Genomic DNA, 25953 nt, shown 5'->3' with positions numbered 1-25953 from the left:
CACTTGCCGGTTGTGAACACAGCTCCTAGCACAATTTGCCATGATTACCACTATAGCATTGTTATCAGTAATGTAATGGCCTATTGTGATGGGTACGAACTACGAAAGGTCACAGGTCGTTGTTTAGAGCTCATCTGGCTCGACAAAGTGACCCCAAGACCTCAGGTCGGCAGAGAAATCACTGCCCCACCCTCACTGCTGTGACTCGGTACAGCCCCTGCTGAGTAGTTGTTACGTTTCTCCTAGTCTGCGTATCATTGTCTTTCATTTTTCTTTTCGAGACGGGTATGTGAACATAGTAAAATAAATAGTAAAGCTTGAAAAAGACACTTCGCTCAAGTCACTTGACAAACCGTGCGAAGTTCGTGTGCATGCATGTTTTACTTCATGCATTTGTTCCTGGGCATGGAGGTCCCCGGCTTGCCAGCTGTGGCACAAAGCAATTGGTTTCTTAACTATTCGTAGATATATAGTTCTTATGCCACACGAGGCAGACTTTTCGGCCGATTCTCCGACACCGACTCCAACATGAAATCGGCTCAGCTCCGTCGTGAAGCGGTCGTTCTCATACTGCGGCATTTCCGCATGGAACTCCCTCCTAACAGGCTGCTGTCACAGCACCCACACAAAACACGTTTCCAGTCAATCAAGACAAAGGTCTACCGGCACCTGAGAGACAGCAACTGGTACTGGTCAGCAGATTCCCTGTGATTTTCGAGCTCGTCACTTGCCAGACCTGCTAACCCGCTTACCTGGCCTTGCTCAGAGTGCTCAGCTGTGTTTTGCATACATGTACATGGTAGTGGGACACTACCTGAATGTATATTATCTCGTAACCTCGGTGGACTGAGTCCTAATTCAGTGTGGCATCTTGACCTTCCTCTTACGCAAGTTTGTAGTGTATTCTTGTATAGAATCTTCGTTGGAGAACAGATTAGTACATGCAGCACAGAAGCAACTGGAAATTTTGAACTAGGCATTTTCAATAATCGATATCATTACAATGGTGTTTGGAGCAGCAGCAAACAAATGCTCATGTACAGTTTTTTGTGGGGTCAGAGCAGTGACAAATATAGCATCTAAAAGAGTGCAAATGGCACCAACTTCACAGTGAAAGTAACAGAGCATAACAAACTACTGCAGTAGGGACTACAGTACTACAATGTCATAACAGTGACAAATTCCACGGGTACTTCATCCACGAGCACAGTGCTGGTTGCCCCTCCGCAATAGACAAATATTCGAGCACAGCCAGGTGAAATTTGTTGCACGCACACGCTTGGATGTTGGAGCATGAGTGGATGTTGTGTTGCGTGTGTGTGTGTGTGTGTGTGTGTGTTTGTGTGATGGGATGCTGTATGTGTGGTTGTTGCATCCGCGTAACAAATGTATTCAAGTAGGTGCATGTAATTGCTGAATGGACAGGACACATGTCTCTTGATTATACATTTTTTGTACACTCAGGGACAGAGTTGCAGGTGATCGTGACAGTGCTCAATACACTTGGGCAACCTGTAAGAAGACCATAGACCTGTTCGGTATACCCAAGTAAAATAATGAATACAACTACTACTACTAGGTGCAGAGCCTTCTCCACACACTTGAAAGAGGGAATCAAAAGTGTCTCTGCTGTAACTCTGAGTTTCACGGTTTTCACCGATCACCAGACAACAATGTGACTACAATTTCCGTAAGATATAATACATGTAAGCTGCAGCAAGCTTGGATTATGGCGTGAGTGAATGATCCGGGCTGATAGTGTGATATGCACATGATTGTGCGTATGATTTTTCTATGTATGTCTTTCATTGTTGAATGTGTGCTCCAGTGCCAGCAACTGGTCCTAGTATACAGTCCGCCATTGCTCTATCCAGCTCATCTATCTATGTTAACTGGTCAATACTAACACAACCAGAACTCAATGGTGCTCTACAAGGTTATGAGGTGCAATACATAGATTCTGCTGGTCAGAATAAAACTGTGGATTTGAACGACTCTGGAACATTCACCATTCTAAGTAAACTGTCCTTCTTCACGGAATACAACATTTCTGTGAAAGCTAAAACCAATCCTGGTTTTGGCCCATATGGAGTTGGAGCAACAGTTACTACTAAAGAAGATGGTGAGTTCAAACTTTTACTTTGCTGAACACATGCAATGCATAGTTATAAGACCAATGACCAGTGGGTGTGGTGCGCGTTGCAGTGCTGTTGCTTGAATCATGTTAATTTGACTGTACCTTGTACTGTGCACTTTACATGCAATGAACTGTGCTGACAGCCACGGTGAACTGGGTACTCACTTGCCCGGTGTGAGGGTAACAAGGATGCGGTTTATGGGGTTATAGGGCCTTTACACGCCCGCTTGTTGAGAGACTTATCGCCTCTCCCCTGACTCACTAGTGAGGTCTGCATTCGACACTAAGGATATATGGGCGAATTGATGTCAGGTGATGCGGCCGCCAATCCGGCTAACTTTACTGTTTGCTACTGCCAGTGCCTCAAAAGATGATCTTTCCTTTTTTTCGGCCAAAAGGTAGGTGCTCCGTGCGCATTTTTCAGGCGGCACGTTTGTCTAATTTGAACGTGTCAGGAGAAAGTGCACTCCCTTCTTCCTCTACAGGAGCCAGCAGAGTGTAAAGAAATGCTTCAACCCATCGATCTCCATCTACATCGGTATTTACTTCTAGTGAGAAGATTAGTAGTCACTGGGAATTAAAAGTGAAGAAGTCAATCAACATGCCAAGATACAGGAATGAATAAACTCGCCCTTGCTCGAATTCCAACCCCTTCTTTCATTCTTATCGGGTTAGCAAACGTTTGATGGACATGGTAGCTGGCTTGATGGACATGGTAGCTGGCTCTTCGACTTCTTTTCTTACAGTCTTTTGAATCTTATTTTTGTTGTTGTTGATTTGTCACTCCAGTGCCAGCAACTGGTCCTAGCATACTGTCAGCCATTGCTCTATCCAGCTCTTCTATCTATGTTAACTGGTCAATACTCACAGAACAAGAACTCAATGGTGTTCTACAAGGTTATCAGGTGCTATACATAGATACTGCTGGTCAGAACAAGTCGGTAGAAGTGAACGCTACAGTTACCTCAGCCGTTCTGACTAACCTCACTGCATACACAGTATACGACGTCTCTGTGAAGGCTAGAACTGGGCCTGGGTATGGTCCACTTGGAGCAACAGCATCACAAAGAAGTGAAGAAGATGGTGAGTGTAAACGTTGCTGACTTTGTTTGAAGTATTTGGTGTCTCTAGCAAAACGTGTAGTGACGTTGTGTGTCACAAGCTAGTTGGATGGTAGCATGCCTGTTTTTCGAATTCTTGAGAAACTTACCCGAAAATGTGGCTATGAGATGAAATGCCACACGGAGGCGGGTATATGTACTTCAAAGAACTCAGAGAAAACACTGCAATGTGTGGTCAGAGTTTCTATGTAATGCCAGGAATTTGTTTGCAGTGTATTGTGTTTATCAGTGATCTATTATTGTTTTAAGAGAGGGGTGTAAGTCATCCTGCCATATTCTACTATGCCTGGTCATTGCAGGGAGTGCATTTTTTGTGGCAATTGTTGAGGAGGACAGAGAAGCCTAGTGAATGTTGGGCTCATGTCAGCGTTGCGCTCAGTCCGAGCAGTGTTGACATGCAGGCCACATCAGCTATCTCATTGCAATGCCCATTCTGCAGGCAGTAATAACACTACATGGGCCCCACACCACCAGTGGAACCTGCCCTTACGGACAAAATGTTCTGAATCCATTTTTAACTGGTTTGAGGGAAATAGACAAACGGGAACAGTATGAAGACAAAATTCGACTGCCACCACCAGGAATGGAACCAGGGACCCTCACCTGTAGCCAGCGATGATCTCACCACTGAGCTATTCATTGTTTTTGTCAGAAATTTGATGAAAAAGTCCCATTATCCTATTCACACCAGGTCTACTACGCTAATATACAAGGCGTACTCCAAATTGGTCCAATGTATGTATTATGAGGTACCGGTATTTGTTCATTAATTATTCAGCATTGTACGGTGCATGATCAGCTTGAGTACCTCTGAAATAGTGCAGCTAAACTAATAAAGAATGGCTGTGGAGTGCGGAGAAATGGTCGGCATTTTCGTAGCTGCATCCAGCGTGGGGTGGCTCCGCAACCTCATCTTCGGTTTCTTCCTCGTCAGGTCAAGACATGACTTCGCAGCCATTACCCACCTCGGACTCAGATAATATCTATCTGCATTGTTGGAAAAGAAACGTGCAAATGCCTCCGATTTCTCATAGCTTGTGGCCCTCTCGCAGCCTTCACTATCAACGAGCAGGGGAATGTCAGTGTTCCGACCCTTGCCACAAGCGCACTTTAGCTTCGTCCACCATTCTTTCTCCTTCAGGGACCCATTCGACAAGCTATGTCTGAGGCTGTTCTCTAGTAAGAGGGTACAGTGTCCTACCCTTCTTGGACATAATCTCTCCTCACAGACAATCTCCTCTTGAATTTAAGAGTCTAACAGCGTTCACATCAATACTCAACTTATTCTTTTGCTCACCGAGCTATACAAACTTTTCATTTTCTTTCTTCTGTTTTTTTTTTCAATTTAATCCACCCTACCCGATCTCCCTGTGGTTGATCCATGGAGCTATGAAGCCGAGACCTCGGGTCGGCTGAGCTTAATGTACTCCACCACCACACTCCATTATTCACCCCATTGTCTGGAGACATGTGGATTTTGTAGGAAAAAAAACAAAAAACCCATAGCCCAGTGGTTAGAGCATCGCTGGCTACAAGCGAGGGTCCCTGGTTCGAGTCCTGGTGGTGACAGTCAATTTTTTCTTCAGACTTTTCCCGTTTGTTTGTAGTAAAGTAATGTCAAAACAGTCCTAAAAGCTAAAAGAACGGTCCACCATTTTTACTTCAACAAATGAAACTCAAAACACTGCTGAGCACTGTACTGTAATAATGATACAGTAATGATATTTAGCACAACTCTATGAGCGACTCTGACTCACGCTGCTACCTGGAGCTTCACGAGGTGTTTGTCGCGCTGGAAACAAAGCGTCTCTGTAAGTTTGTATCCCTGGTGATGGTTTGGCCTGGAGAGCAGTATAAAAGTGGTGCTTTTCAGGCACAATCTTCCTCAGCCTACTCAAGCTCAACTGATGAGGGGTGAGTTCCCCGAAACACTGTGTATTGAGCAGGGAGTGGTGCTTTCTTGCAGGTTTGCCGAGTGGAAGGTGCGACGTGCTCCTAGTGTGCTCCGGATGACAGTCGTGAGTCAGTCAAGTGTCAAGTTCGGCAAGAAGCGTGTGTTCCTAGTTGGAACAATCAACTTCATGAGTAATGATGTTGTTCAGATTTCTCCTAGGGTACAGTGCAGCAAAATTTGAAACTTGAAAAAGGGTCCAAAATGGCACCTCAACTTGGGTTCAACCGCACAATGTAATGTTGCAAGTGGGGTGAAACGGCCTGGATTTTCATAGTTTTTCTCGATTCAGTGCTTTTGGGGTGAAACATGAAAATAGAATTTCACGGTATGCGTGAGACTCGGCTAGATGCTTACAAAAAATACTTTATTAGTACTACTTTATGAGATGTCAAACTGCTGTAAGTTGGCAACTTATCTGGTCAAGAGTGCACTATACATTTATGGCTAAGGTCAGTGAATGAGAAGCTGGGTTAAATTTTAGTCTGCATGCACTCCCCAGCTTAACACATCTCATGCTCTAAATAGTCTGCACCAATCTCATTACATGTAGATTACACAACAAGCTATGATACTCTATAACATTGTGCCTGGAGTGTTTCCCTCATCATAAGATGTAACAGGTGTTTCGGTCTCTGCGTAATCATTAATTAATTATTTTGCACTTGACTACTAAGTCAGGCTCAGTTGTAGGTCGCAGGAAAGTTGTTCTCGCTGTAGTTTACTCTAAAACGGATGTGATGTATAATCATCGTGTTAATTGCAGCCACAGTAGAATGCCATTCCATGCTGTTGCTTTGCCGTGTGTTATTTAGTACCAGCTGAAGTAACTGGTGTAGATGTGAAGTTACAGTCCAGCACTGACAGTATCACTGCTAATGTGTCTTGGTCACCTCTCACCAATATTCATGGCACAATCACTGGCTATATAGTCTACTATCAGCCAGTGAATGGCTTAAACTCCAAACAGCTGAGAACATCAGCCAATGTCTCAACAACACTTCTACGGAACTTGGCTGATAAACAAAACTATGAATTCAAAGTTCATGGCTTAACCAGCGCTGGTGCTGGAGCCAACAGCACCCTCGTAACGCGAACTGGCTTGCCAAAGAGTAAGTCATTATCTACATTCAGCAAAAATCAAACTAAATTTTGGAGAAGGAAAGCCACCCCCCCCCCCCCACCCCATGATATAAAGTTCACTCCATTATCTGTCATTGGCTACAAGCCGTGCACACGTCAGGCAGTTCAATATCCTTATTCTTGGGAGAGCTTGATTAGTCTGAATTTATTGCTGATATTGCCCAAGGGGTAAATTCGTGTTCTTGTTGTGAACTGAGAAAGAAGATGACTAAATGCGCAAGGCGCTTGCGCAGAGAGAAAAAGGAGCAGAAAAGACATGGAGGACGTAGCTTAGAGGTGAGTGCGTACGTCTAGAATAATCTACCGTAAAATTCCGTTAATAAGCCCCGGGCGTATACTTTGCAGAGGGTCAAAAACCGGGCGTGTATTTGGGCATGTACTTATTTTAGGGCATGGGCGTTATTTCGGAAGAAATCTGCAGAAGATCAATCTATCAGCAACCCACTAGTTTCAGTGAACCACCATTCACACTGAGCGCGGTACAGGTACATCAAACCTCAGCTGGAAATTTGGTCGTAACCAAGAATGTAGCGATAAATTACAGATTTGATAGGTAAACCACTTGCTATGGAGTATGGAAAGTCCAAGGCACAACAGGGACCGGCATGGCTGAAAACGTCGTGACGCTGAAGCAGGTAGAAAACACGCTGCACGCTGGTCATCAGTTTGAGTCCACTTTACGCCCTGGGCTTATTTCGGGCATGGGCGCTAAAACGGACTTGAAGTGTACACCGCCTAAAACTGGGCTTATTATTGGACATGGGCGTTATTTACGGTGGCTTATTTACGGAATTTTGCGGTATGCGTACGGAAGTACTGCATAGCATAAATCTGATGACGAGTAAACCGCATCAGTCAGAGCAGAAACAAATATACTCGAGGCCCAGCTTCGGAGTGGGAACGCAGAAACAAACTGGGCATGAGAACACAAACTATGACGTGTACATTGGCTAGAGAAACTGCATTGAAAATAATCTCATGACGTTGAACATCATGTCAACGTTGTGATACAAGCCAGCGTGAGAATAAAGATTTGTAACTTAACCATGTGAGAAATATGAAAGAAAATACTCAAGGGGGATCTTTGCCAAAACGAAGGGTGTTACTTTGCTTCTTTGAATTGTAGTTGGGCCGCATTGTCATTTACTGGTCTTGCCATTATCCTGTGACAGTCGACATACCTTGTTGCCATGGGTCTGCTGAGCACTGTACTGTAATAATGATACAGTGATGACATTGTTCAGATTTCTCCTAGGGTACAGTGCAGCAAAAAATTGAAACTTGAAAAAGGGTCCAAAATGGTATCTCAACTTGGGTTCAACCGCACAATGTAATGTTGCAAGTGGGGTGAAACGGCCTGGATTTTCATAGTTTTTTCTCGATTCAGTGCTTTTGGGGCAAAACATGAAATAGAATTTCACGGTTTGCGTGAGACTCGGCTAGATGCTTACAGAAAATACTTTATTAGTACTACTTTATGGGATGTCAAACTGCTGTAAGTTGGCAACTTATTCCCGTAGCTATGCAGAAGACGTTACGTCAGTAACGTCTGGCGCTAGCCAGGGTCCACACAGCTTTAATTTGGTGTTTGTGTGTTTGTGTGTTTGTGTCACGCCTGGCGCTATCCCGTATCTGTCCCGTACCGTACCGTGCCATCAAACACAGCTGGCCACATACAGCTGGCCGAAATATTCAAATAGGGCTTTCAAAAGCAAGATCATAACGTGAAGCAACTTGGACGAATGAGTATGAATGCGATGTGTATGGGGGAATTCATGTAGGGCGGTAGTGCGGGTTCAAATCCCAGGTAATGCCTGAAAAAAGAGAATTGACAAATTTATAACATCCCTTTTCTTTTTTTGCCGGCATCAAGGCGGTAGACGGTGTCGTATTACCCTCGACCGTACCTGTCCCGTACATGTCCCGTACCAGTCCCGTACCTGTCCCGTACCTATCCCGTACCGTACCGTGGAATCAAAGACAGCTGGCCACAATCATATTCAAATAGGGCTTTCAAATACAAGATCATAACGTGAAGCAACTTGGAAGAATTAGTATGTTTGCGAAGTGTATCGGGGGGTGCATGCAGGGCGATAGTGCGGGTTCGAATCCCAGGTTATGCCTAAAAACAAAAAGGAGAAACTTATAAGAATTTATAACATCCCTATGCTTTTTTGTCTAGGTCATCAAGGCAAAAAAGCATAGCGTAGGGCCCTGAGCTTCCAAGCTCTCTCGTCTGGTCAAGAGTGCACTATACATTTATGGCTAAGGTCAGTGAATGAGTAGCTGGGTTATATTTTAGTCTGCATGCACTCCCCAGCTTAACAAATCTCATGCTCTAAATAGTCTGCACCAATCTCATTACATGTAGATTACACAACAAGCTATGATGCTCTATAACATTGTGCCTGGAGTGTTTCCCTCATCATAAGATGTAACAGGTGTTTTGGTCTCTGCGTAATCATTAATTAATTATTTTGCACTTGACTACTAAGTCACGCTCAGTTGTAGGTCGCAGGAAAGTTGTTCTCGCTGTAGTTTACTCTAAAACGGATGTGATGTATAATCATCGTGTTAATTGCAGCCACAGTAGAATGCCATTCCATGCTGTTGCTTTGCTGTGTGTTATTTAGTACCGGCTCAAGTAACTGGTGTAGATGTGAAGTTGCAGTCCAGCACTGACAGTATCACTGCTAATGTGTCTTGGTCACCTCCCACCAATATTCATGGCACAATCACTGCCTACATAGTCTACTATCAGCCAGTGAATGGCTTTCACTCCAAGCAGGTCAGAACACCAGCCAATGTCTCAACAATACTTCTAAGGAACCTGGCTGATAAACAAAACTATGAATTCATAGTTCAGGGCTTTACCAGCGCTGGTGCTGGAGCCAACAGCACTCTCACAACGCGAACTGGCTTGCCAAAGAGTAAGTCATTTTCTATGTGCAGCAAATCAAACTACATTTTGGAGAAGGAAAGCCACCCCCCCCCCCCCCCGTGATTATATAGCTCACTCCATTATGTATCATTGGCTACAAGCCATCGCGAGAATCATAAAAAACATTTGTAACTTAACCATGTGAGAAATATGAAAGAAAAATACTCAAGGTAATCTTTGCCAAAACGGAGGGTGTTGCTTTGCTTCTTTGAATTGTAGTTGGACCGCATTGTCATTTACTGGTCTTGCCATTATCATGTGACAGTCGACATACCTTGTTGCCATGGGACTAAGCTTGTGCGTATGTTTGTACTCACTTTCGAAGCTTCCCTCCTTGGTCCTCCCACATCCCGCGTGGAATCTTAGGCGGGAAAAGGAACATTCTAAGTTAGAAGAATGTTTGTGTGGGCATTGGAGATGTAGGGGATGTCAGGTCATCCAATGTCTCATTAGTCTGCCAGGTTTGTGCCTACTTTACATTGTCATCTCATCAGGGGGTCCTTCTGGTAAAGTTATAACCAGATGGCATGACCAGGGAAAATCCCTGACGTTGACCCACGAATCGCCCTCTGCGCGCAAATTTCCCCCCACCCGACCAACATTAAATGTCACTTGAAGTGCTATAACTCACGAACTTCCAATCGCGTTGGAAATTGTTCGAGGCGACAGCGGAGCGTTTTCTCTTCGATGTACATATTTCGAACTCTCCAAAGGACAGAGATTGGACCAAGTTACGATACTTTTAAAATGCCTACCCCATCAAACATCGGTATTATCAATGTATGGGCCATCCAATACAGGGTTAAAATGAGAAAGTTCTACGTTCCACAGCCGCACCAAGTCCTTGGGTACACAAAATGAAACTCTCTGCTAATCTTTCCAAAATAAACATCAATTTGTTTTCCAAATTTTTGCTAAAATGAGAAACGCAACAATTATGATCATCACAGAGTAGGCATCAGCGGATAATGCTAGCACCAAAAGTAGCACTTTTAGCACATGTTCGATATATGGCACTGCACCCGCACAAACTTGCGTTTTGGGAGAGAAAGTTGCACTTTCACTTCTACAGAACTCAAAAGCGGAAAAGGCAAACAAAAGGATACCCCGCAGATCATAGTACGCTACCGGTTACGGAACCATGTAACCCCGCGACCGGTCACAGAATCTTGCAGAACCCCTGTTCTGGTAGCCCTGAAAAGCCATAATGGTCTTCTACGGCGGCCTGAACTGCTTTTTTTACGGAAGCGAGCTCCATCGATGAAAAAGTCTGCAAGCTCCGAATGCAGAACAGATCCAAGCACAAACTCTGTTGGCATAAGAACTCCAGGCACATTGTAGTGTTGTTTTCATGCTTAAACATTTGGGTAGATGTTTCTCAGGATAGCTGCAACAGGCAGCCACGCAATAGTGGAGCTGTCCAGCAGCGATTCAAACGAAGGGGATGTAACTAGTTCCTAGGATGAATCAGGGAAGGATCGCAAGGCGAGAGCAGTGTTCCATCAAGAAACCCTTCCAGCTTCTTCGAAGAAGTATTCTGCCAAGCACAAAGCGGATCTCAGTGGTGCATGTTTGTCAGCTGCTGTTCCCGATGATGCAATCACAAAGAGTGCAAACGTTGTTGAAGCCTTCCTGAATGCAGGCATCCCGTGCAGTACAATTGATCACCTCCGTTCGCTATTGGAAAGTGGTTATGGCAGATTTACTTTCAGCACTCACATGGCTCAACTTGTGCCTTTGCTACATAGCAATGAGTTTTCACTGCTCAAAATGGAGCTTTAGGACACACCCAACCTCGCCTTTATCTTCAATGGTAGCCCACGTTTGGAAGAAGGGCAAGCTGTAATTGTCCATTATGTGGACAAGGAGCTATGTGTGCATCAGCACCTTGAACGCACAGTCGCTAAGAGTCCATCTGCTGCAGAGCTTGCAAGAGAGCTTGTCACTACACTCGCCACAGAACTGCTAGTATCTGCAAAGAGTATCATGAATTTTGTGCGGGGCGGTGCTGCCGTAAATACTGCTGGTGTGCGGTCTCTGAAAGAGTTGCTCTATCCCTCTGCCTTGGATGTGAAGTGCCCTAGCCATTGCCTGGATAATGTTGGAAGACATTTAGAGCTACCTCGCATATACTGCTTGACCCAATATGGCCCGATATCTGAGACTTTCGACCTTCGGGGCTACGCGACTTTTTTTGAGGAAAAGCCAAAACAAATTTGATCGCAAAAAAATCGATTCTGTCACAGCAAACTGCGGAGGCGACAATGGCGGAAGGAAATCGAAGGCGATCCTTGTGTCAGGTTGTTATTGGATTCACAGAGGAGGCCAACCGCGATCTCATCGACGATGATGCATCGTTCTTTGGCGATATCCCCTCCAGCGACGCCAGAGCTTCTGATAGCGCAGATGAAACGATCGCACTTGACACGACGCACTTACCTGTTGGCAGCGACGATGAAAAGGACCTTGATGAGTATGATCAGGGGCAACCAGAGCCGGCCACAGCGCTAGCTGCTGCTGCTGTAGGCAGGGACAAGCAACCAGCTATCAAGCTGTCATCCACTGAGGACATCGAAGCACGCCGGGTCGCTGGCTGCCCTTGCGCAGGGAGTCAAAACTGTTTCCTGAGTGTCCCACCAGAAATTCTAAAATCATCGCGAAATTCTACGGAGGTTCTTGGCGACGATGACCGTCGCGTATTCTTGAGTGGCAAGCTGGATGCTCTGGCTAATCGTGGCGATTCAGGACATCACGGAGCACATCATGCTGCGCGATCTCGAGTGACATACCGGTACGAAGTCGGTGGTGTGAAAACGTGTAAGGCGGTATTTGTGTATAAGTTCCGCCAGTCGATACGATGTGCATCAAGTGCAGGCACATCTCGACGCAGGCGTTCTGACTCCTCCACAGCATGGAAATGTTGGTCGTTCTCCCTGGCATGCTGTGTCTGCGGAGGCTGTAACGCAGGTACGCGATTTCGTTCGTAAATTCGCTGTGGTGAATGGTCTCCCACAGCCTGCTGCACCCAGGGGGTACAACACTCCAGCACCAGTTTACTTGCCATGCATCACTACAAAGAAGCTGCTGCACCAGAAGTACGTAGATGCCGGAGGCACTGTCTCTTACCAGACATTTGTCAAACTATGGTTGAAAGAAACTCCAGATGTTTTGATTATGACTCCGAAGGAAGATGTGTGTGGAGAATGTTCAGACATGCAGTCGAAGATAACCCGAGCGAGAACGGAAATTTCCAGACAAAAAACAGTGGAAGAGTTGAAGGCGCACATGGAGAAAAAATAAAAACAAAACAGTTGTTGGGTACCTCTGCTGGCGAGTCATTGTGGGGCTCAACGAATCCATCGACCTGTGCTTCATGCGCGTTGGGCACACTCGATGCTTTGTCGATAGCGGCTTTGGGTTGCTGAAGCAGACTTACAGGAAGTCCGACGTCGATACAATTCAGCAGCTAGCTGATGCAACAGATAAATGAGCAGCCTTCAACAAGGCCGTTTTGTTTTCATGGGATTGGAGACAGTGGGATGCATACCTTTCCACTGTTTTCAAGCCCGTGAAAAACATCACGAAATACCAGAATGTCCACTTCTCAGCTGACAAGCCTGGGATGGTGGAGATGTCTGGATCATCGACGGAGGCTGACAAGACCTTGTCGATTATCAAGCCGGATGCTGACATCAGCACATTGAAGACGGAAGTCCTTCCACCTGCCCTGCAACCAGCCGGGATGTCACACGCTCGTGCCGACTACCTTTTCAAGCAGATTCGTCAGCACTGTCACGAGGAGAACAGAGACATCACCTGCCCCGCTCCTACTGCCGTTGCTGCTGTCACAGCTACCCTACCAACAGAGTGAAAGCTGGAAAAGAAGTGCTTATACACTCTATTGTAGTCCTGTACTGTTTTCTGTTATTGTTACAACTTGGAAACAAACAGTAGTACCAACCATGCTGAGTTTTCAAATCAATGTTAAGATGTGCAAATCCAAAATCTGACTCCTACCCATAAAATGCATTGCTACATGGTGAATATTGCTCTGAAATCCGTGAAACGTTGTCAAAATACTCACAGCACAGGTCAGAAATCATTTTACAATGAAAAAGTCATTTTCACCAAAATAGCCCGGAAGGTCGATTTTCTAAGATATTGGGCGATATTATATATTATTTTTAGAACACGGAGGCTCCACTGCAGTCAATTCATATTATGATCAGTCACCACCACTGCAGAAAGGTCGTTGTTGCGAAACCACAAGTTCTCGAGAGTGAAAGGCCTTCTCGCTTGTGACATTGTATTTGTTTCAATGCAGTTGTATCCCGACTCCGCCGTACCGCTGATGATTACGACGTAGTATACGCTACATGGGCTATGTGCGGTTTGCTGTGTGCGCTGTAGTTGTATGTTGTATGTGTATGCTTTTCTCATATACGCTGTCATTTTCACGCTATAACTACCTGGTGGTTTTAGTGTTAGTTATTCATTCATTCATTCATTCATTCATTGTTTAGTTAGTCGATGGAAGTGAAATATACTGTTGAGAATAAATAGTTGTCCTCGTGCCGTGTGGGGTCGTTCGTTCCTTACACTTTAGAGAACCAGAGGGTTCACAACAGTCGTTGAAGCTGCAAATTTTATTCAAATGAAATTTCCAAATTTTCGCCCTTGGGGCTTCCTCAGGGAGTAAATCAGGGAGCAAAACGAGAGAGCTTGGAAGCTCAGGGCTCTACGCTATGCATTTTTGCCTAGCTCATCGTACATGTTATTAGAACTGATGGAAATGGTTTTTTCCGTTGATTCGCCACATCATTGTATTGCAAAAACGTTTCGATCAGTTTAAATATGAGTTAGGCAAAAGTATTTGTAGAATTTATTTCGGATTGCTATTTTTCTCAAATTTCATCCACTTTTGGTTTGCTCCTTCTTTTCTTTTTGATCTTTTTATACTGTACATCAACACATTTTGGCCGATGAGAAACTTTGGCCGATCTCGAAACGAAACTTTCCTCCGTCATTAAACTTTGGCCGATTGGAGTTTTCAAAAAGAAATCGATCGGTATTTTTTGCTCTCACATGCATCGCACAGTTTCCATGTGCGCAGCTGCAGTAGCATGACGCGGATCAGCACGATTAAGCCTCCTATGACTATTTCTTGCATTTGTGTCTTCCGACGTTTCCTGGGACCGGTGATGACTCTGCCGATCATGGGCGATCTGGAGTCGACGAGATGTCTGTCCTGACGTTTCCTGTGACCGGCGCTGACTCTGCTGATCACGGGCGTTCTGGACTCGACGGGATGTCTGCCCTGACGTTTCCTGGGACCGGCGCTGACTCTGCCAATCACGGGCGATCTGGAGTCGACGAGATGTCTGTCCTGACGTTTCCTGTGACCGGCGCTGACTCTGCCGATCATGGGCGATCTGGAGTCGACGGGATGTCTGTCCTGACGTTTCCTGTGACCGGCGCTGACTCTGCCGATCACGGACGTTCTGGAGTCGACGGGATCTCTCTTCCGACGTTTCCTGTGACCGGCGCTGAATCGCCCGTTCACGCTTATTTTGGAGACGACGGGATCTCTCTTCCAAAGTACGTTGTTTCTGACGCATCCTTTCACCTATTCGGCGTCTATTCTAATTTAATTTCCTCCTCGTCTCTCTATTTCTTTCCAAATCTCCCTCTATACCAGGGAGTCGTATACATAATACGACGAATATTGGTACGGTACGGAACAGATACGGGAGCCAGCAAATATTTTGGACAGCTGTTATGTACAATCCTGTAGAGCCTTTGTAGTCACAGATACGGGACAGATACGGGATAGCTCCAGGCGTGACACAAACAAACAAACAAACACCAAACGAGAGAGCTTGGAAGCTCAGGGCCCTACGCTATGCTTTTATGCTTTTTTTGCCTAGCTCATCGTACATGTTATAATAACTGATGGAAATGTTTTTTTCCGTTGATTGGCCACATCATTGTATTGCAAAAACGTTTCAATCAGTTTGAATATTATTAGTTAGGCAAAAGTATTTGCAGAATTTATTGCGGATGGTCATTTCTCTATTATCATATACTTTTGGTTTGCTCCTTCTTTTCTTTTTATCTCCTTATACTGTAAATCAAGAAATTTTGGCTGATGAGAAACTTTGGCCGATCTCGAAACGAAACTTTTCGCCATCATTAAACTTTGGCCGATTTGAGTTTTCAAAAAGAAATCGATCGGTATTTTTTGCTCTCACATGCATCCATTGCTCAATCATGCATCATTTGCTTCTATGACAAACTTTGGCCTGCGGATTACTTTGGCCGGTTGGTACCAAGCGGCGAAATCAGCGAAATTAAATTGCCAGCGAAAATTAGTTGATTTTAATACAGTAATCGGATTTTCTGGCCTTTTTGTAGTAATACATTGACCTGTTGAGCCAATGAGGACGCCAAATGCATGGTTGCCTGCAGAGCACATTACATAACTTTACAGTCTCCTAAAATACGTATCCTGTCCGACCGCAAAAGAGGCTGCAGATTTAGTTTTTCTGCACGTCGACGGGATGTCTGTCCTGTTGTTTCCTGGGACCAGCGCTGACTCTGCCGATCCCGGGCGTTCTGGACTCGACGAGATGTCTGTCCTGACGCTTCCTGGGACCGATGCTGACTCTGCCGATCACGGGCGTTCTGGACTTGACGGGATGTCTGTCCTGACGTTTCCTGGGACCGGCGCGGACTCTGCCGATCACAGGCGTTCTGGAGTCGACGGGATCTCTCTTCCGACGTTTCCTGTGACCGGCGCTGAATCGCTCGTTCACGCTTATTTTGGAGACGACGGGATCTCTTTTCCAAAGTATGTTTTTGCTTATGCATCCTATCACCTATTCGGCGTCTATTCTAATTTAATTTCCTCCTCGTCTCCCTATTTCTTTCCAAATCTCCCTCTACATCAGGGAGTCGTATACATAATACGACGAATATTGGTACGGTACGGGACAGATACAGGAGCCCGCAAATGTTGTGGACAGCTGTTATGTACAATCCTGTAGAGCCTTTGTAGTCACAGATACGGGACAGATACGGAACAGATACGGGATAGCTCCAGGCGTGACACAAACAAACAAACAAACAAACCAACAAACAAACACCAAATTAAAGCTGTGTGGACCAGACGTTACTGAAGTAACGTCTTCTGCATAGCTACGGGAATTAAAGCTGTGTGGACCCTGGCTAGCGCCAGACGTTACTGAAGTAACGTCTTCAGTAACGTCTTCTGCATAGCTACGGGAATAGAATTATTATTTTACTCCCTGGTGAAGCCACTAGAGCGAAAATTTGGAGATGTCATTTGAATAAAATTTGAACTCAGTAACTCGGAGTCGAGATAAAACTGCATTGAAACGAACACATTGTCACAAGCGAGAAGGCCTTTCACTCTTGAGAACTTGTGGTTTCATAACAAGAAGTGCTAGAAGCATTTTTGCTCACGCAGCTAGCATTGTCCGCCGATGCCTATCACCGAGACCACACCCATCAAATCCTGACCACTGATGTGTACTGTCAGTACGAAATGCTTCAAAGTAGCATCAATTATTGCATGAAGAGAATACCAGATCGGCTGGGTTTGGCCATCCATCCAATTTTACTCAAATTCTGCAGGTAGGTTTCCTTTGCGGTCTAGAAAAATACAATAATAATTATTGTAATAATCTGAAACAAATCATTATTCTGATTTGTTTCAGATATTATAATAATTTTGTTATTACTCAATTCTGCCATCGTGAGTCCCATTCTCATGGGTCATCAGTCCCATTCGGTATGGATACGAGAATAACAAGAATAATAATTTGAGAAACCGAAGCCTAAATCGAGGGCGTCTCCGAGAATAATTATCGTTTTGACACACAATAGGATATCAAGAATAAAAAAAGATTAATGTCAAGAGGTCAAGAAGTCTAAGGGCATGTTCAATTAGTTGGATCGGGCTCCAGATCAACGTTCGTTTCAACGAATCAAGATGCAGATCCAATGGATTTGGGTCAGACCAACCCTACTCCGCAAGCAGGGTTGACCAGATTCACCGAATTCGTTTTTGCCAAAAGTGGTACTCTGTACGTGGTACGTGTACAAATGGCGGGAATAAAAGCCATGATTCGGAAATCGCTGCTTTTTCTCATGGAAAACCTAAAAAATCACTAAAATTTCAGATTCGATCAAAGACAGCGTTTGGTTGGACATTGGTGAACACAAGAGCATGCAGAGCATACACAATGTCTAACTAAGAGCACTCAACTACCTTGCCCGCATCCAGCAATGCAATTGTCATTGTCTACAGGTATCACTCTAATTGCATCTTGACAATAAGCAAATTTCAAGGGCCATAACGGGAACAGTTTTGGCGTCCATTCCCTGGACCGTTTCCAAATTATCTATGATTCTAAACTTCAATTAGCTCACAGCAAGCTCTATAAATTTCACTAGTGGTGCTGTCTGCCGAGTTTTCTCTAATGTGCATGTGTTTCAAATCATTTTTTTCTTCTTGCCACTAACAGAAACTGGCAAAGTATCAAATATAACTGTGAAGTTTCCAAACAGTAGCAGTGCTCTATTATCATGGACGGTATCATCAGTGCCTGATCACTACACTGTGTATGCTTACTATCAGCCAATGTCCAGCAGTGGTGATGCTACTCTGGTTCAGGCTATAAAGCAGGTAATTATATCTAACTTGTACTTTGGTCTGCTAGCTCACTATTTCCCTATCCCTCTCCCGCTCCGTCTCCCTCTCCCTCCCATACCCCCTCTCCTCCTCTCCCGCTTCCCCTCCATCTCCATCTCCAATTCTCTCTATATATATATCTCTCTTTCTCCCTCTGTGGCTTCCTCTACCACCCGCTCTCCCCTCCCCTCCATCTCCATCTCCATCTCCATTTCTCTCTCTCCCTCCCTCTCTTCCTCCCTTCCTCTCTCTCTCTCTCTCTCTCTCTCTCTCTCTCTCTCTCTCTCTCTCTCTCTCTCTCTCTCTCTCTCTCTCTCTCTCTCTCTCTCTCTCTCTCTCTCTCTCTCTCTCTCTCTCTCTCTCTCTCTCTCTCTCTCTCTCTCTCTCTCTCTCTCTCTCTCTCTGTCTCTCTCTTTCTCCCTCTATGTCTTCCTCTCCCTCTCCTTTGTGCTACTTCATGCAAATCTGACCAAGTTCTGAGTGGACGTATTTCTGGTCGACTTTCTCTCATTCTTACTTCGAAGCTTAATAGCATTTTCTCTCTATTCCTCCGTCCATCCATCCATCCATCCATCCATCTCTCTCCATCCATCCATCATTCATTTACATTCAGAATGGAATGCAAACATGTTGTAGAGGTCCCATTCCACATTTGAGAGGCATACAAAAGGCATACAATGCAGGAGTAAGCTTGTCACTACTGTTGTTCGTGTGTACTCCTCTGCATACATGTATTTGTACATCGAGCACTATGCTTTGGGCTGCCTCGACCAGCCCTGTTTATGAGGCATAAGTGTCATTTTTAAGTTAGCAAAACCAAGAATAGGTGGGCTAGGCTCTCTGTCCTATTTCGAATCTCCCTTTCCTATTTCTCCCCCCCCCCGCAACTCCTTTCCCTCTCATTGTTACCTGGAAGTGCAATTTCGCTCAAATTTTGCCTTTGGGGTGTAGATCGACTGTGCAAAGCCAACTGAAACGTTTCTGAGGGGAACCTTGAAATTGGCATACCCCTCAAAAAGGGTCGAAAAATCACATGGTTCATAGGACTACAAACGAGCCAAACCACAGGGTACAAGAACAAGCTACGAAGAAAACTCCATCAAGCCAACATTACCTCACCTTACAAGAGTTCTTGGAGAAGCACCACTTAGCCACGACAGCATCCGAGAAGACGAGGGCCATCATCCCTTGACGCCACAAATGATCGTCTTGAAAATAGCCAAATTACAAGCGCCGATAAAACAGCGAGCTACGTCCTCAATTAGCAAACACTGTACACCGGCAGATAGTAGACCACCTCTTCTAGCACTGAGGACATGTCCCCGATCATCCTTTTTACGTTTTCTTGAAATAAACAATTTTGAATTTTTCCACTCGACTATGAATACTTCCAAACTCATACCTGCGCAGAAAAGCTCGCCCTCCGCGAAGTCTAGTCAGCAATTTCTACTCCAACACCACTCCCAACGGTGCAGAACAAAGTGTATTGTTGACACTGCCAAGGAAAAGCAGCGATGATCACTTGTCACTCCAAATAACAAGCTTCTCCTTGCACCACCAACATGTTTCGGTGCAACAGGTCATGCAAAAGTGACTGAATTCTTGCCTGTAGTTTTTGGATTTAATGGTTGGTTCACATAAGCAAAAATCCGCGCTACAAGACATCGCAAGACATCGGCGGTGAGCCAACTCCCGATCCGTTGCGCATACGGTTCGAGTACAAAATCTACTACAAAGTAGTAAAGAATGAAACCAAATGCTACGACAGGTTTGCCAATTGAAGCTTCAATTCTTTGTTTCTTCAGTAGTTCAAGGTCTTTCGGTGATGGCCACTCGGTGCTACCTCAACTGGAGATCATGAAACTACTTATACACCTTTTATTGCAGTCTAGTAAGCGGTGGTGTCGAAATTATGCGTGCAAAGGTTGATGAAGTCACACGAACTTGCCTCTGCATCCTTCGTAATTTTTATTTATTTCAATTGTATTTGTCTCATAAGCTGATACAGTTTATGGGCAGTGTTTACTGTAATATGCTTCCAGCTGACATTCGAAGCCCGGACGGCACTGTGAATCTAAGGTTACATTTGAGACGGGACCATATTGATGTAATTTCTGTCACCAATTGACCTTTCTGTTTCATCTGTTCTCCAACACCCCGTATTCTGCATGTAATATTCTACAAACTCATAATTTCTCATAAATTTTCTCAAAACGCGGCATATTTTCTATTAATTCATAAAATGTATGTCTGTCATACCCTAGGTATTAGGTTAATCTTCATCATCAGCCATCCATGCAATTTCTTCATCATTTCTAGCAACTGTCCCCTGGCCGGTGAGAAGGCATCTTTTCCTTTAAATCTGATGAAGTAAAATAAAACAACAACAACAATAAGTTGCACAACAGTCAAGCAGATGTGTCATGTGGGTTCGCCACATACCCCATGCAACCAGTGTAGGCCGCGTGCTGGTCAACTCCAAGCGACCTTGATGGCATGGACCACAGTCATTCCTTGCTGTTGCAGATCTACGCTGAGCATCAGAATGTAAACTAGCAACGACTCCTGTTGAACAATGTTCGGGATGAGCGAGGTTAGTGTACAAAAATACATACCTGTTTTTACTGCAAGAGGAAATATCTTAAAGAATTCTTGAATATGCAATACTGCTCGCGTAATAACGATAGTTTCTGCATGTTATGAGCAGAGCATGCAGGAAATATAGTGCGTCTCACCGCCTCCATCATGGTCCGTTCCGGGTATACCGCCTCAGGAACGATCATGATCGTGTGCATTGTGTCGTGCACCAGAAAGCATAATTCTACGTCACGAGGCACGCAATTTCATCATTCCTCTTGCACAATTGCAGTAAAATCCAAAACCTACACGCAAAAATTCAGTCACTTTTGCATCAACTTTTGAAAAATGTTGGTGGCGTAAGGAGAAGCTTGTAATCTGGAGTGGCAAGTGATCACAGCTGCTTTTCCTTGTCAGTGTCAACAATACACGTTTGTGCTGCAGCGTGGGGAGTAGTGTTGGAGTAAAAATTGCTGACTAGACCTCGCGGAGGGGCGAGCTTTCCTGCGCAGGTATGAGATTGGACACATTACAGCATGGTCGAGTGGAAAAATTCAAAATTGTTTATTTCAAGAAACCCAAAAAAGATGATGGGTTACATGTCCTCAGTGCTAGAAGAAATGTTCTACTATCTGCCGGTGTACAGTGTTTGCTAATTGAGAACGTAGCTCTAGAAGAGGTGTTCTACTATCGGCAGGTGTATAGTGTTTGCTAATTGAGGACGTAGCTCGCTGTTTTATCAGCTCTTGTAATTTGGCTATTTTCAAGACGATCATTTGTGGCGTCAAGGGATGATGGCCCTTGTCTGCTCGCATGCTGACGTGGTTAAGGTGAGGTAATGTTGGTTTGATGGAGTGTTGGTGTTAGCTTGTTCTTGTACGCTGCAGCGTGGCTCGTTTGTAGTCCCATGAACCATGTGAAATTTCGACCAGCTTTGCAGATTCGATCTACACCCCAAAGGGAACTTACCTGCAACATTTGAGCGAAATTGGAGATATCGACTTGCACAAATGTTCTGGTTTCCTCAGACATTCTCTGTTAAATCATTTGACAGTACGCGTAAGCCTGTGCCTATGTACGCTTTCATATGTTATTGTCTACATTTGTTAAATTTTAGACTGTGAACGGATATGCCACTAGCATCACACTTAACGGTCTAAATTCTAGTACATTCTACGCCTTTGATATCATTGCCACGAATGTGTACCTGAACCAAGTCTTCACAGGTCAATCAATGGTTAACTTCAAGGATATTACATTGTCGGCCACCTTTTTCAAGACCTCTGACGGTAAGACGTGGTTATGAATGAAGCTCAATGACAAATTGTTTCTTTTTAAAAATATTTTGATTCATTATTTGTATACCCCCCCCCCCCCCCCACACCCACACACACACAACCAGAATAGTTCGTTTATGGCTCTAAGCAAACTTCCTCTCACCCTCCTCCACTCCAGCAGAGTAGTCTGTGTATGGCTCTAAGCAAACTTCCTCTCACCCTCCTCCACTCCAGCAGAGTAGTCTGTGTATGGCTCTAAGCAAACTTCCTCTCACCCTCCTCCACTCCAGCAGAGTAGTCTGTGTATGGCTCTTAGGAAACTGGTGTGAATAATCTACATGCCTACAAAGATATCCTATGTTTAGTTGATAGGGAGTCTAGGTTGTCACTGTGATATCTCACCTTCCTAGCACCAGATGCTAGCTATCAAGTCCACAGTTTTTGTTACTGTAGGCTTATTTGAATTTGTGTCTATTCCGAATGGATTTGGCGAATTGATGTATGTGTTTCTTCGTTATGTACCTTTTCAGATCAAGTACCGGAGAAGACTACACCTTTCAGCACTGTTGGTACAGTCGTGGGAGCGATTATTGGTGTAGTCCTGGTCATTCTCCTGTGTCTAGCGGTCCTCTTGTACAAGCAGAAAAGGTAAGTTAGTTTTATTCCCGTAGCTATGCAAAAGACGTTACTTCAGTAACGCCTGGCGCTAGCCAGGGTCCACACAGCTTAAATTTGGTGTTTATTTGTTTGTTTGTTTGTGCCATCGACATGCCTGGCGCTATCCTGTACCTGTCCCGTACCATACCGTGCCATCAAAGACAGCTGGCCACAAACAGCTGGCCACAATATGCAAATAGGGCTTTCAAATGCAAGATTATTATAACGTGAAGCAACTTAGAAGAATGAGTATGTATGAAGTGTATCGGGGGAAAATTAGCATCCTATGCTTTTTTTTCCCAGGTCATCAAGGTGGTAGACAAAGTCATATTAGCCTCGACCGTACCTGTCCCATACCGCACAGTACCATAAATGACAGCTGAGCCTGGCCACAAACAGCTGGCCACAATATTCAAATAGGGCTTTCAAATGCAAGATCATAACGTGAAGCAACTTGGAAGAATGAGTATGTATGCAAAGTGTATCGGGGGAATGCATGCACAGGGCGATAGGGCGGGTTCGAATCCCAGGTTATGTCTTGAGAAAAAATCGGAGAAATGAAAAAAATATGACATCCCTATGCTTTTTTTCCCTAGGTCATCAAGGTGGTAGACGGTGTCGTATTACCCTCGACTGGAAAGAGAAAGTTGACTCTCGCTAGGCAAAAAAAGCATAGCGTAGGGCCCTGAGCTTCCAAGCTCTCTCATTTAAAACTATCTTCCAGAGCAATTGATCTTCTATATTTTTCAACTGTTAGGAAAGTGAGCTGCCTGAAAGAGAATAAAATGTCCACCCCCACCAGGACTTGAACCAGAGCCCTTGCGTGTTATGAGTAATGCACTAACCATTCTAACCTATAGGCCCAGGTTGATCCTAGAAGGCGCAGACATGTTACCTCTCCAAAGGCAGCTCACAACATGTGCCACACATACTGATGGTACATGTGTGGGTTTTTTTCAAATTCAATGCAAACTAAGTAGCGGTGAGGCATCCTCAGCAGCTTCATAACTCGAAGAGAATTGGTGAGCACACATGCTTATTCCCTGGGCACTGCAAATTCACAACTCATTTCATTTCACAGAATCATTTTCAACGTTTCGGCAACATTGCTATCAGATAGCGCTACGTACGAAAAAGGTTGACCTACCAATAACCGAGTTCGAGACACGGGTGAAAGCTGTCCTTGGGGAAAAATGCAAGAACATGGATTCAAAGCTACTGAAGTCGATTCTCCCCAATGATACAAGATTCCCCGAGTTCTATGGTCTCCCAAAGGATCATAAACAGAACCTACCCCTACGACCCGTCGTGTCAGCATGTGATAGTCCTGTCACGGGCATATAAATCGTACCAGAACGCATTCTACACCAGTTGCTAGACTTCGACCCAGCACACCTCACTTATACGAATGAAGCCCTTGATGACATCTGCGCTTTATTCCCTGATCTCAAAGCTCCAGAGGGGACAATTCTTGCCACTTTGGATGTCGTGGGCCTGTACCCGAGCATTCCAATTGAAGAAGGAGTCAACGCAGTGGGAGAAATATTGGAACAGAATTTCAAAAGAATCAACATGTTCGGTCTTGACGTGTGCGAAGTCAAGGACTTGCTTCAATTTGTTCTCAGTAACAATTTCTTCAGTTTCGGGAGACAAATTTACCACCAGCTAGAGGGAGTTGCAATGGGCAATAATCTAGCACCGCCATTCGCCATATTGTTCATGCACTCTCTGGAAACGCGCCTTCTTGCCGATTCACCGGTTCTGCCTGTGCTGTACAAGCGGTACATTGATGATGTGATCATTCTCTGGACCCACGGTGAGGAACGCCTCTTGGAGCTAATACAGCACTTCAATGCAGGAAACGACCGACTCAAGTTCACCCACGAGCTCAGCAGTAGCAAAGGCTGGATTGATTACATGGACGTTACGATTGCCATACAACAGCTAGTCGGGCCAGATGACGTACAAGCTCTTCCAAAAGCCATGCAATAGTTGATTGCTGATAGACTACGCATCTGCTGTGCCCCATCACATCAAACTTGCTGTTGCCAAGTCTCAATTCTTGAGAGCACAACGTCTGTCTTCCAATGACACTATGTGTAAAGAAAGTGAACAGAAAATTCAAGACCAACTTCAACTCAACCACTATCCAGAGAGCCTCATCATCAATGCCCGAGAAGCAGCAAGGAAACCCAAGCGTTGCCGCCGAGGTAATCCGTGTTGTGCGTTTCTGAAGCTGCCATATAAGTCGGACAGGGTGCATCACAGCGTCAGCAAAGCTATCCGGAAGCACAAGTTACCAGTCCGGGTGGTTTACGAGCATGCGGGTAGCCTCAAACGTCAGCTCTGTCACTCAGCACAAAGTCCGCCCAGCTGCATTAAGGAGCCCAACATCAGAAAGACAAAGAGAAGAGGACGCCCAATGGGACCGTGTTTGACTTGTAAAATTGGGTGGAGTGAAAATATGTTTGAAGAAGAATGTGATATACCGGCTGCAATGCAAGTTGTGCAGGGAAAAATACATCGGAGAGACGGGTCGCACACTGGAGACGAGACTGGAGGAACACAACGGTGAAGCTCGTAGGCGCACTGTGGATAAGCCATGGGGTGACCACATGCGAGCTAAGCATGCAGGGCTCAACCTAGGTGTTGGGGGCAGCATCTTCTCGGCAGTGTCTGTGGTTGCAAGAGCCAGCGACAGGGCAAGCCGCAAATTGCGAGAGGCAGTGGAGATCAGAAACGAAGGCCCAGAGATCAACACCAGTGCTGGGTGGTCATTACTCTAAAACAGTCACACCACACTGGCTATCTAGGGGACAGTATTTTCTGGAAAACACTGACATGGTCACATTCGTGTATTGCTTGCGAGAAACCTGTTCAGACATTTCTCAAGTTATCTGGTGACATCTGCGCTGTGCTAACTTATTACCAACACCCAGCATACGAGTCAATGAAAACTTGTGATCTTTCACTAGTTTTAGACATGTCATATTTCTAGCACTGAGATAACATAATATGTAGTCATAGAAATATTATCAACACCTAAGAACACCAAATTAGTGTATATAACTGCTCCTTGGCAGACTTCCACTTCATATTGCATCCTGATGATGGCAATTTGCCGAAACGTTGAAAATGATTCTGTGAAATGAAATGAGTTGTGAATTTGCAGTCCCCAGGGAATGAGCATGCGTGCTCACCAATTCTCTTCAATGCAAACTGTCAGAGAAAAGAACTGCCTGGAAAGAGAAAAATGTTAACCCCACCAGAACTCGAACCTTGTTTGTCATGAGCAATGCTCTAACCTTCTGAGCTATTTTTCCTGGCCCAACTAAGAAGGTGTTGACAAGTTTTCACTGCAAAGGCATGGAAAATATCAAGAAAACGATAAAAACTAGCACCATAGCATATTATTACTTGTTATAATTTACCT

The 25953-nt window shown here is 44.8% G+C and overlaps 1 protein-coding gene across 1 annotated transcript in view; it reads left to right on the top strand.

Annotated features, from left to right (window-relative positions):
* Positions 1-25953, top strand: part of LOC135828304 (protein sidekick-1-like) — a 260914-nt gene that overhangs the window by 174281 nt on the left and 60680 nt on the right. The window contains exons 18-24 of the mRNA XM_065340752.1: positions 1829-2122; positions 2927-3220; positions 6025-6321; positions 8986-9282; positions 17843-18003; positions 21704-21875; positions 22394-22511. Coding sequence (XP_065196824.1) covers positions 1829-2122; positions 2927-3220; positions 6025-6321; positions 8986-9282; positions 17843-18003; positions 21704-21875; positions 22394-22511 — 1633 coding nt within the window. The remainder of the gene's footprint in view (positions 1-1828; positions 2123-2926; positions 3221-6024; positions 6322-8985; positions 9283-17842; positions 18004-21703; positions 21876-22393; positions 22512-25953) is intronic.

Source organism: Sycon ciliatum, chromosome 12 (genome assembly GCF_964019385.1).
Source record: "Sycon ciliatum chromosome 12, ocSycCili1.1, whole genome shotgun sequence".
Taxonomy (NCBI): domain Eukaryota; kingdom Metazoa; phylum Porifera; class Calcarea; order Leucosolenida; family Sycettidae; genus Sycon; species Sycon ciliatum.
This window is presented reverse-complemented; position numbering and strand designations above follow the sequence as displayed.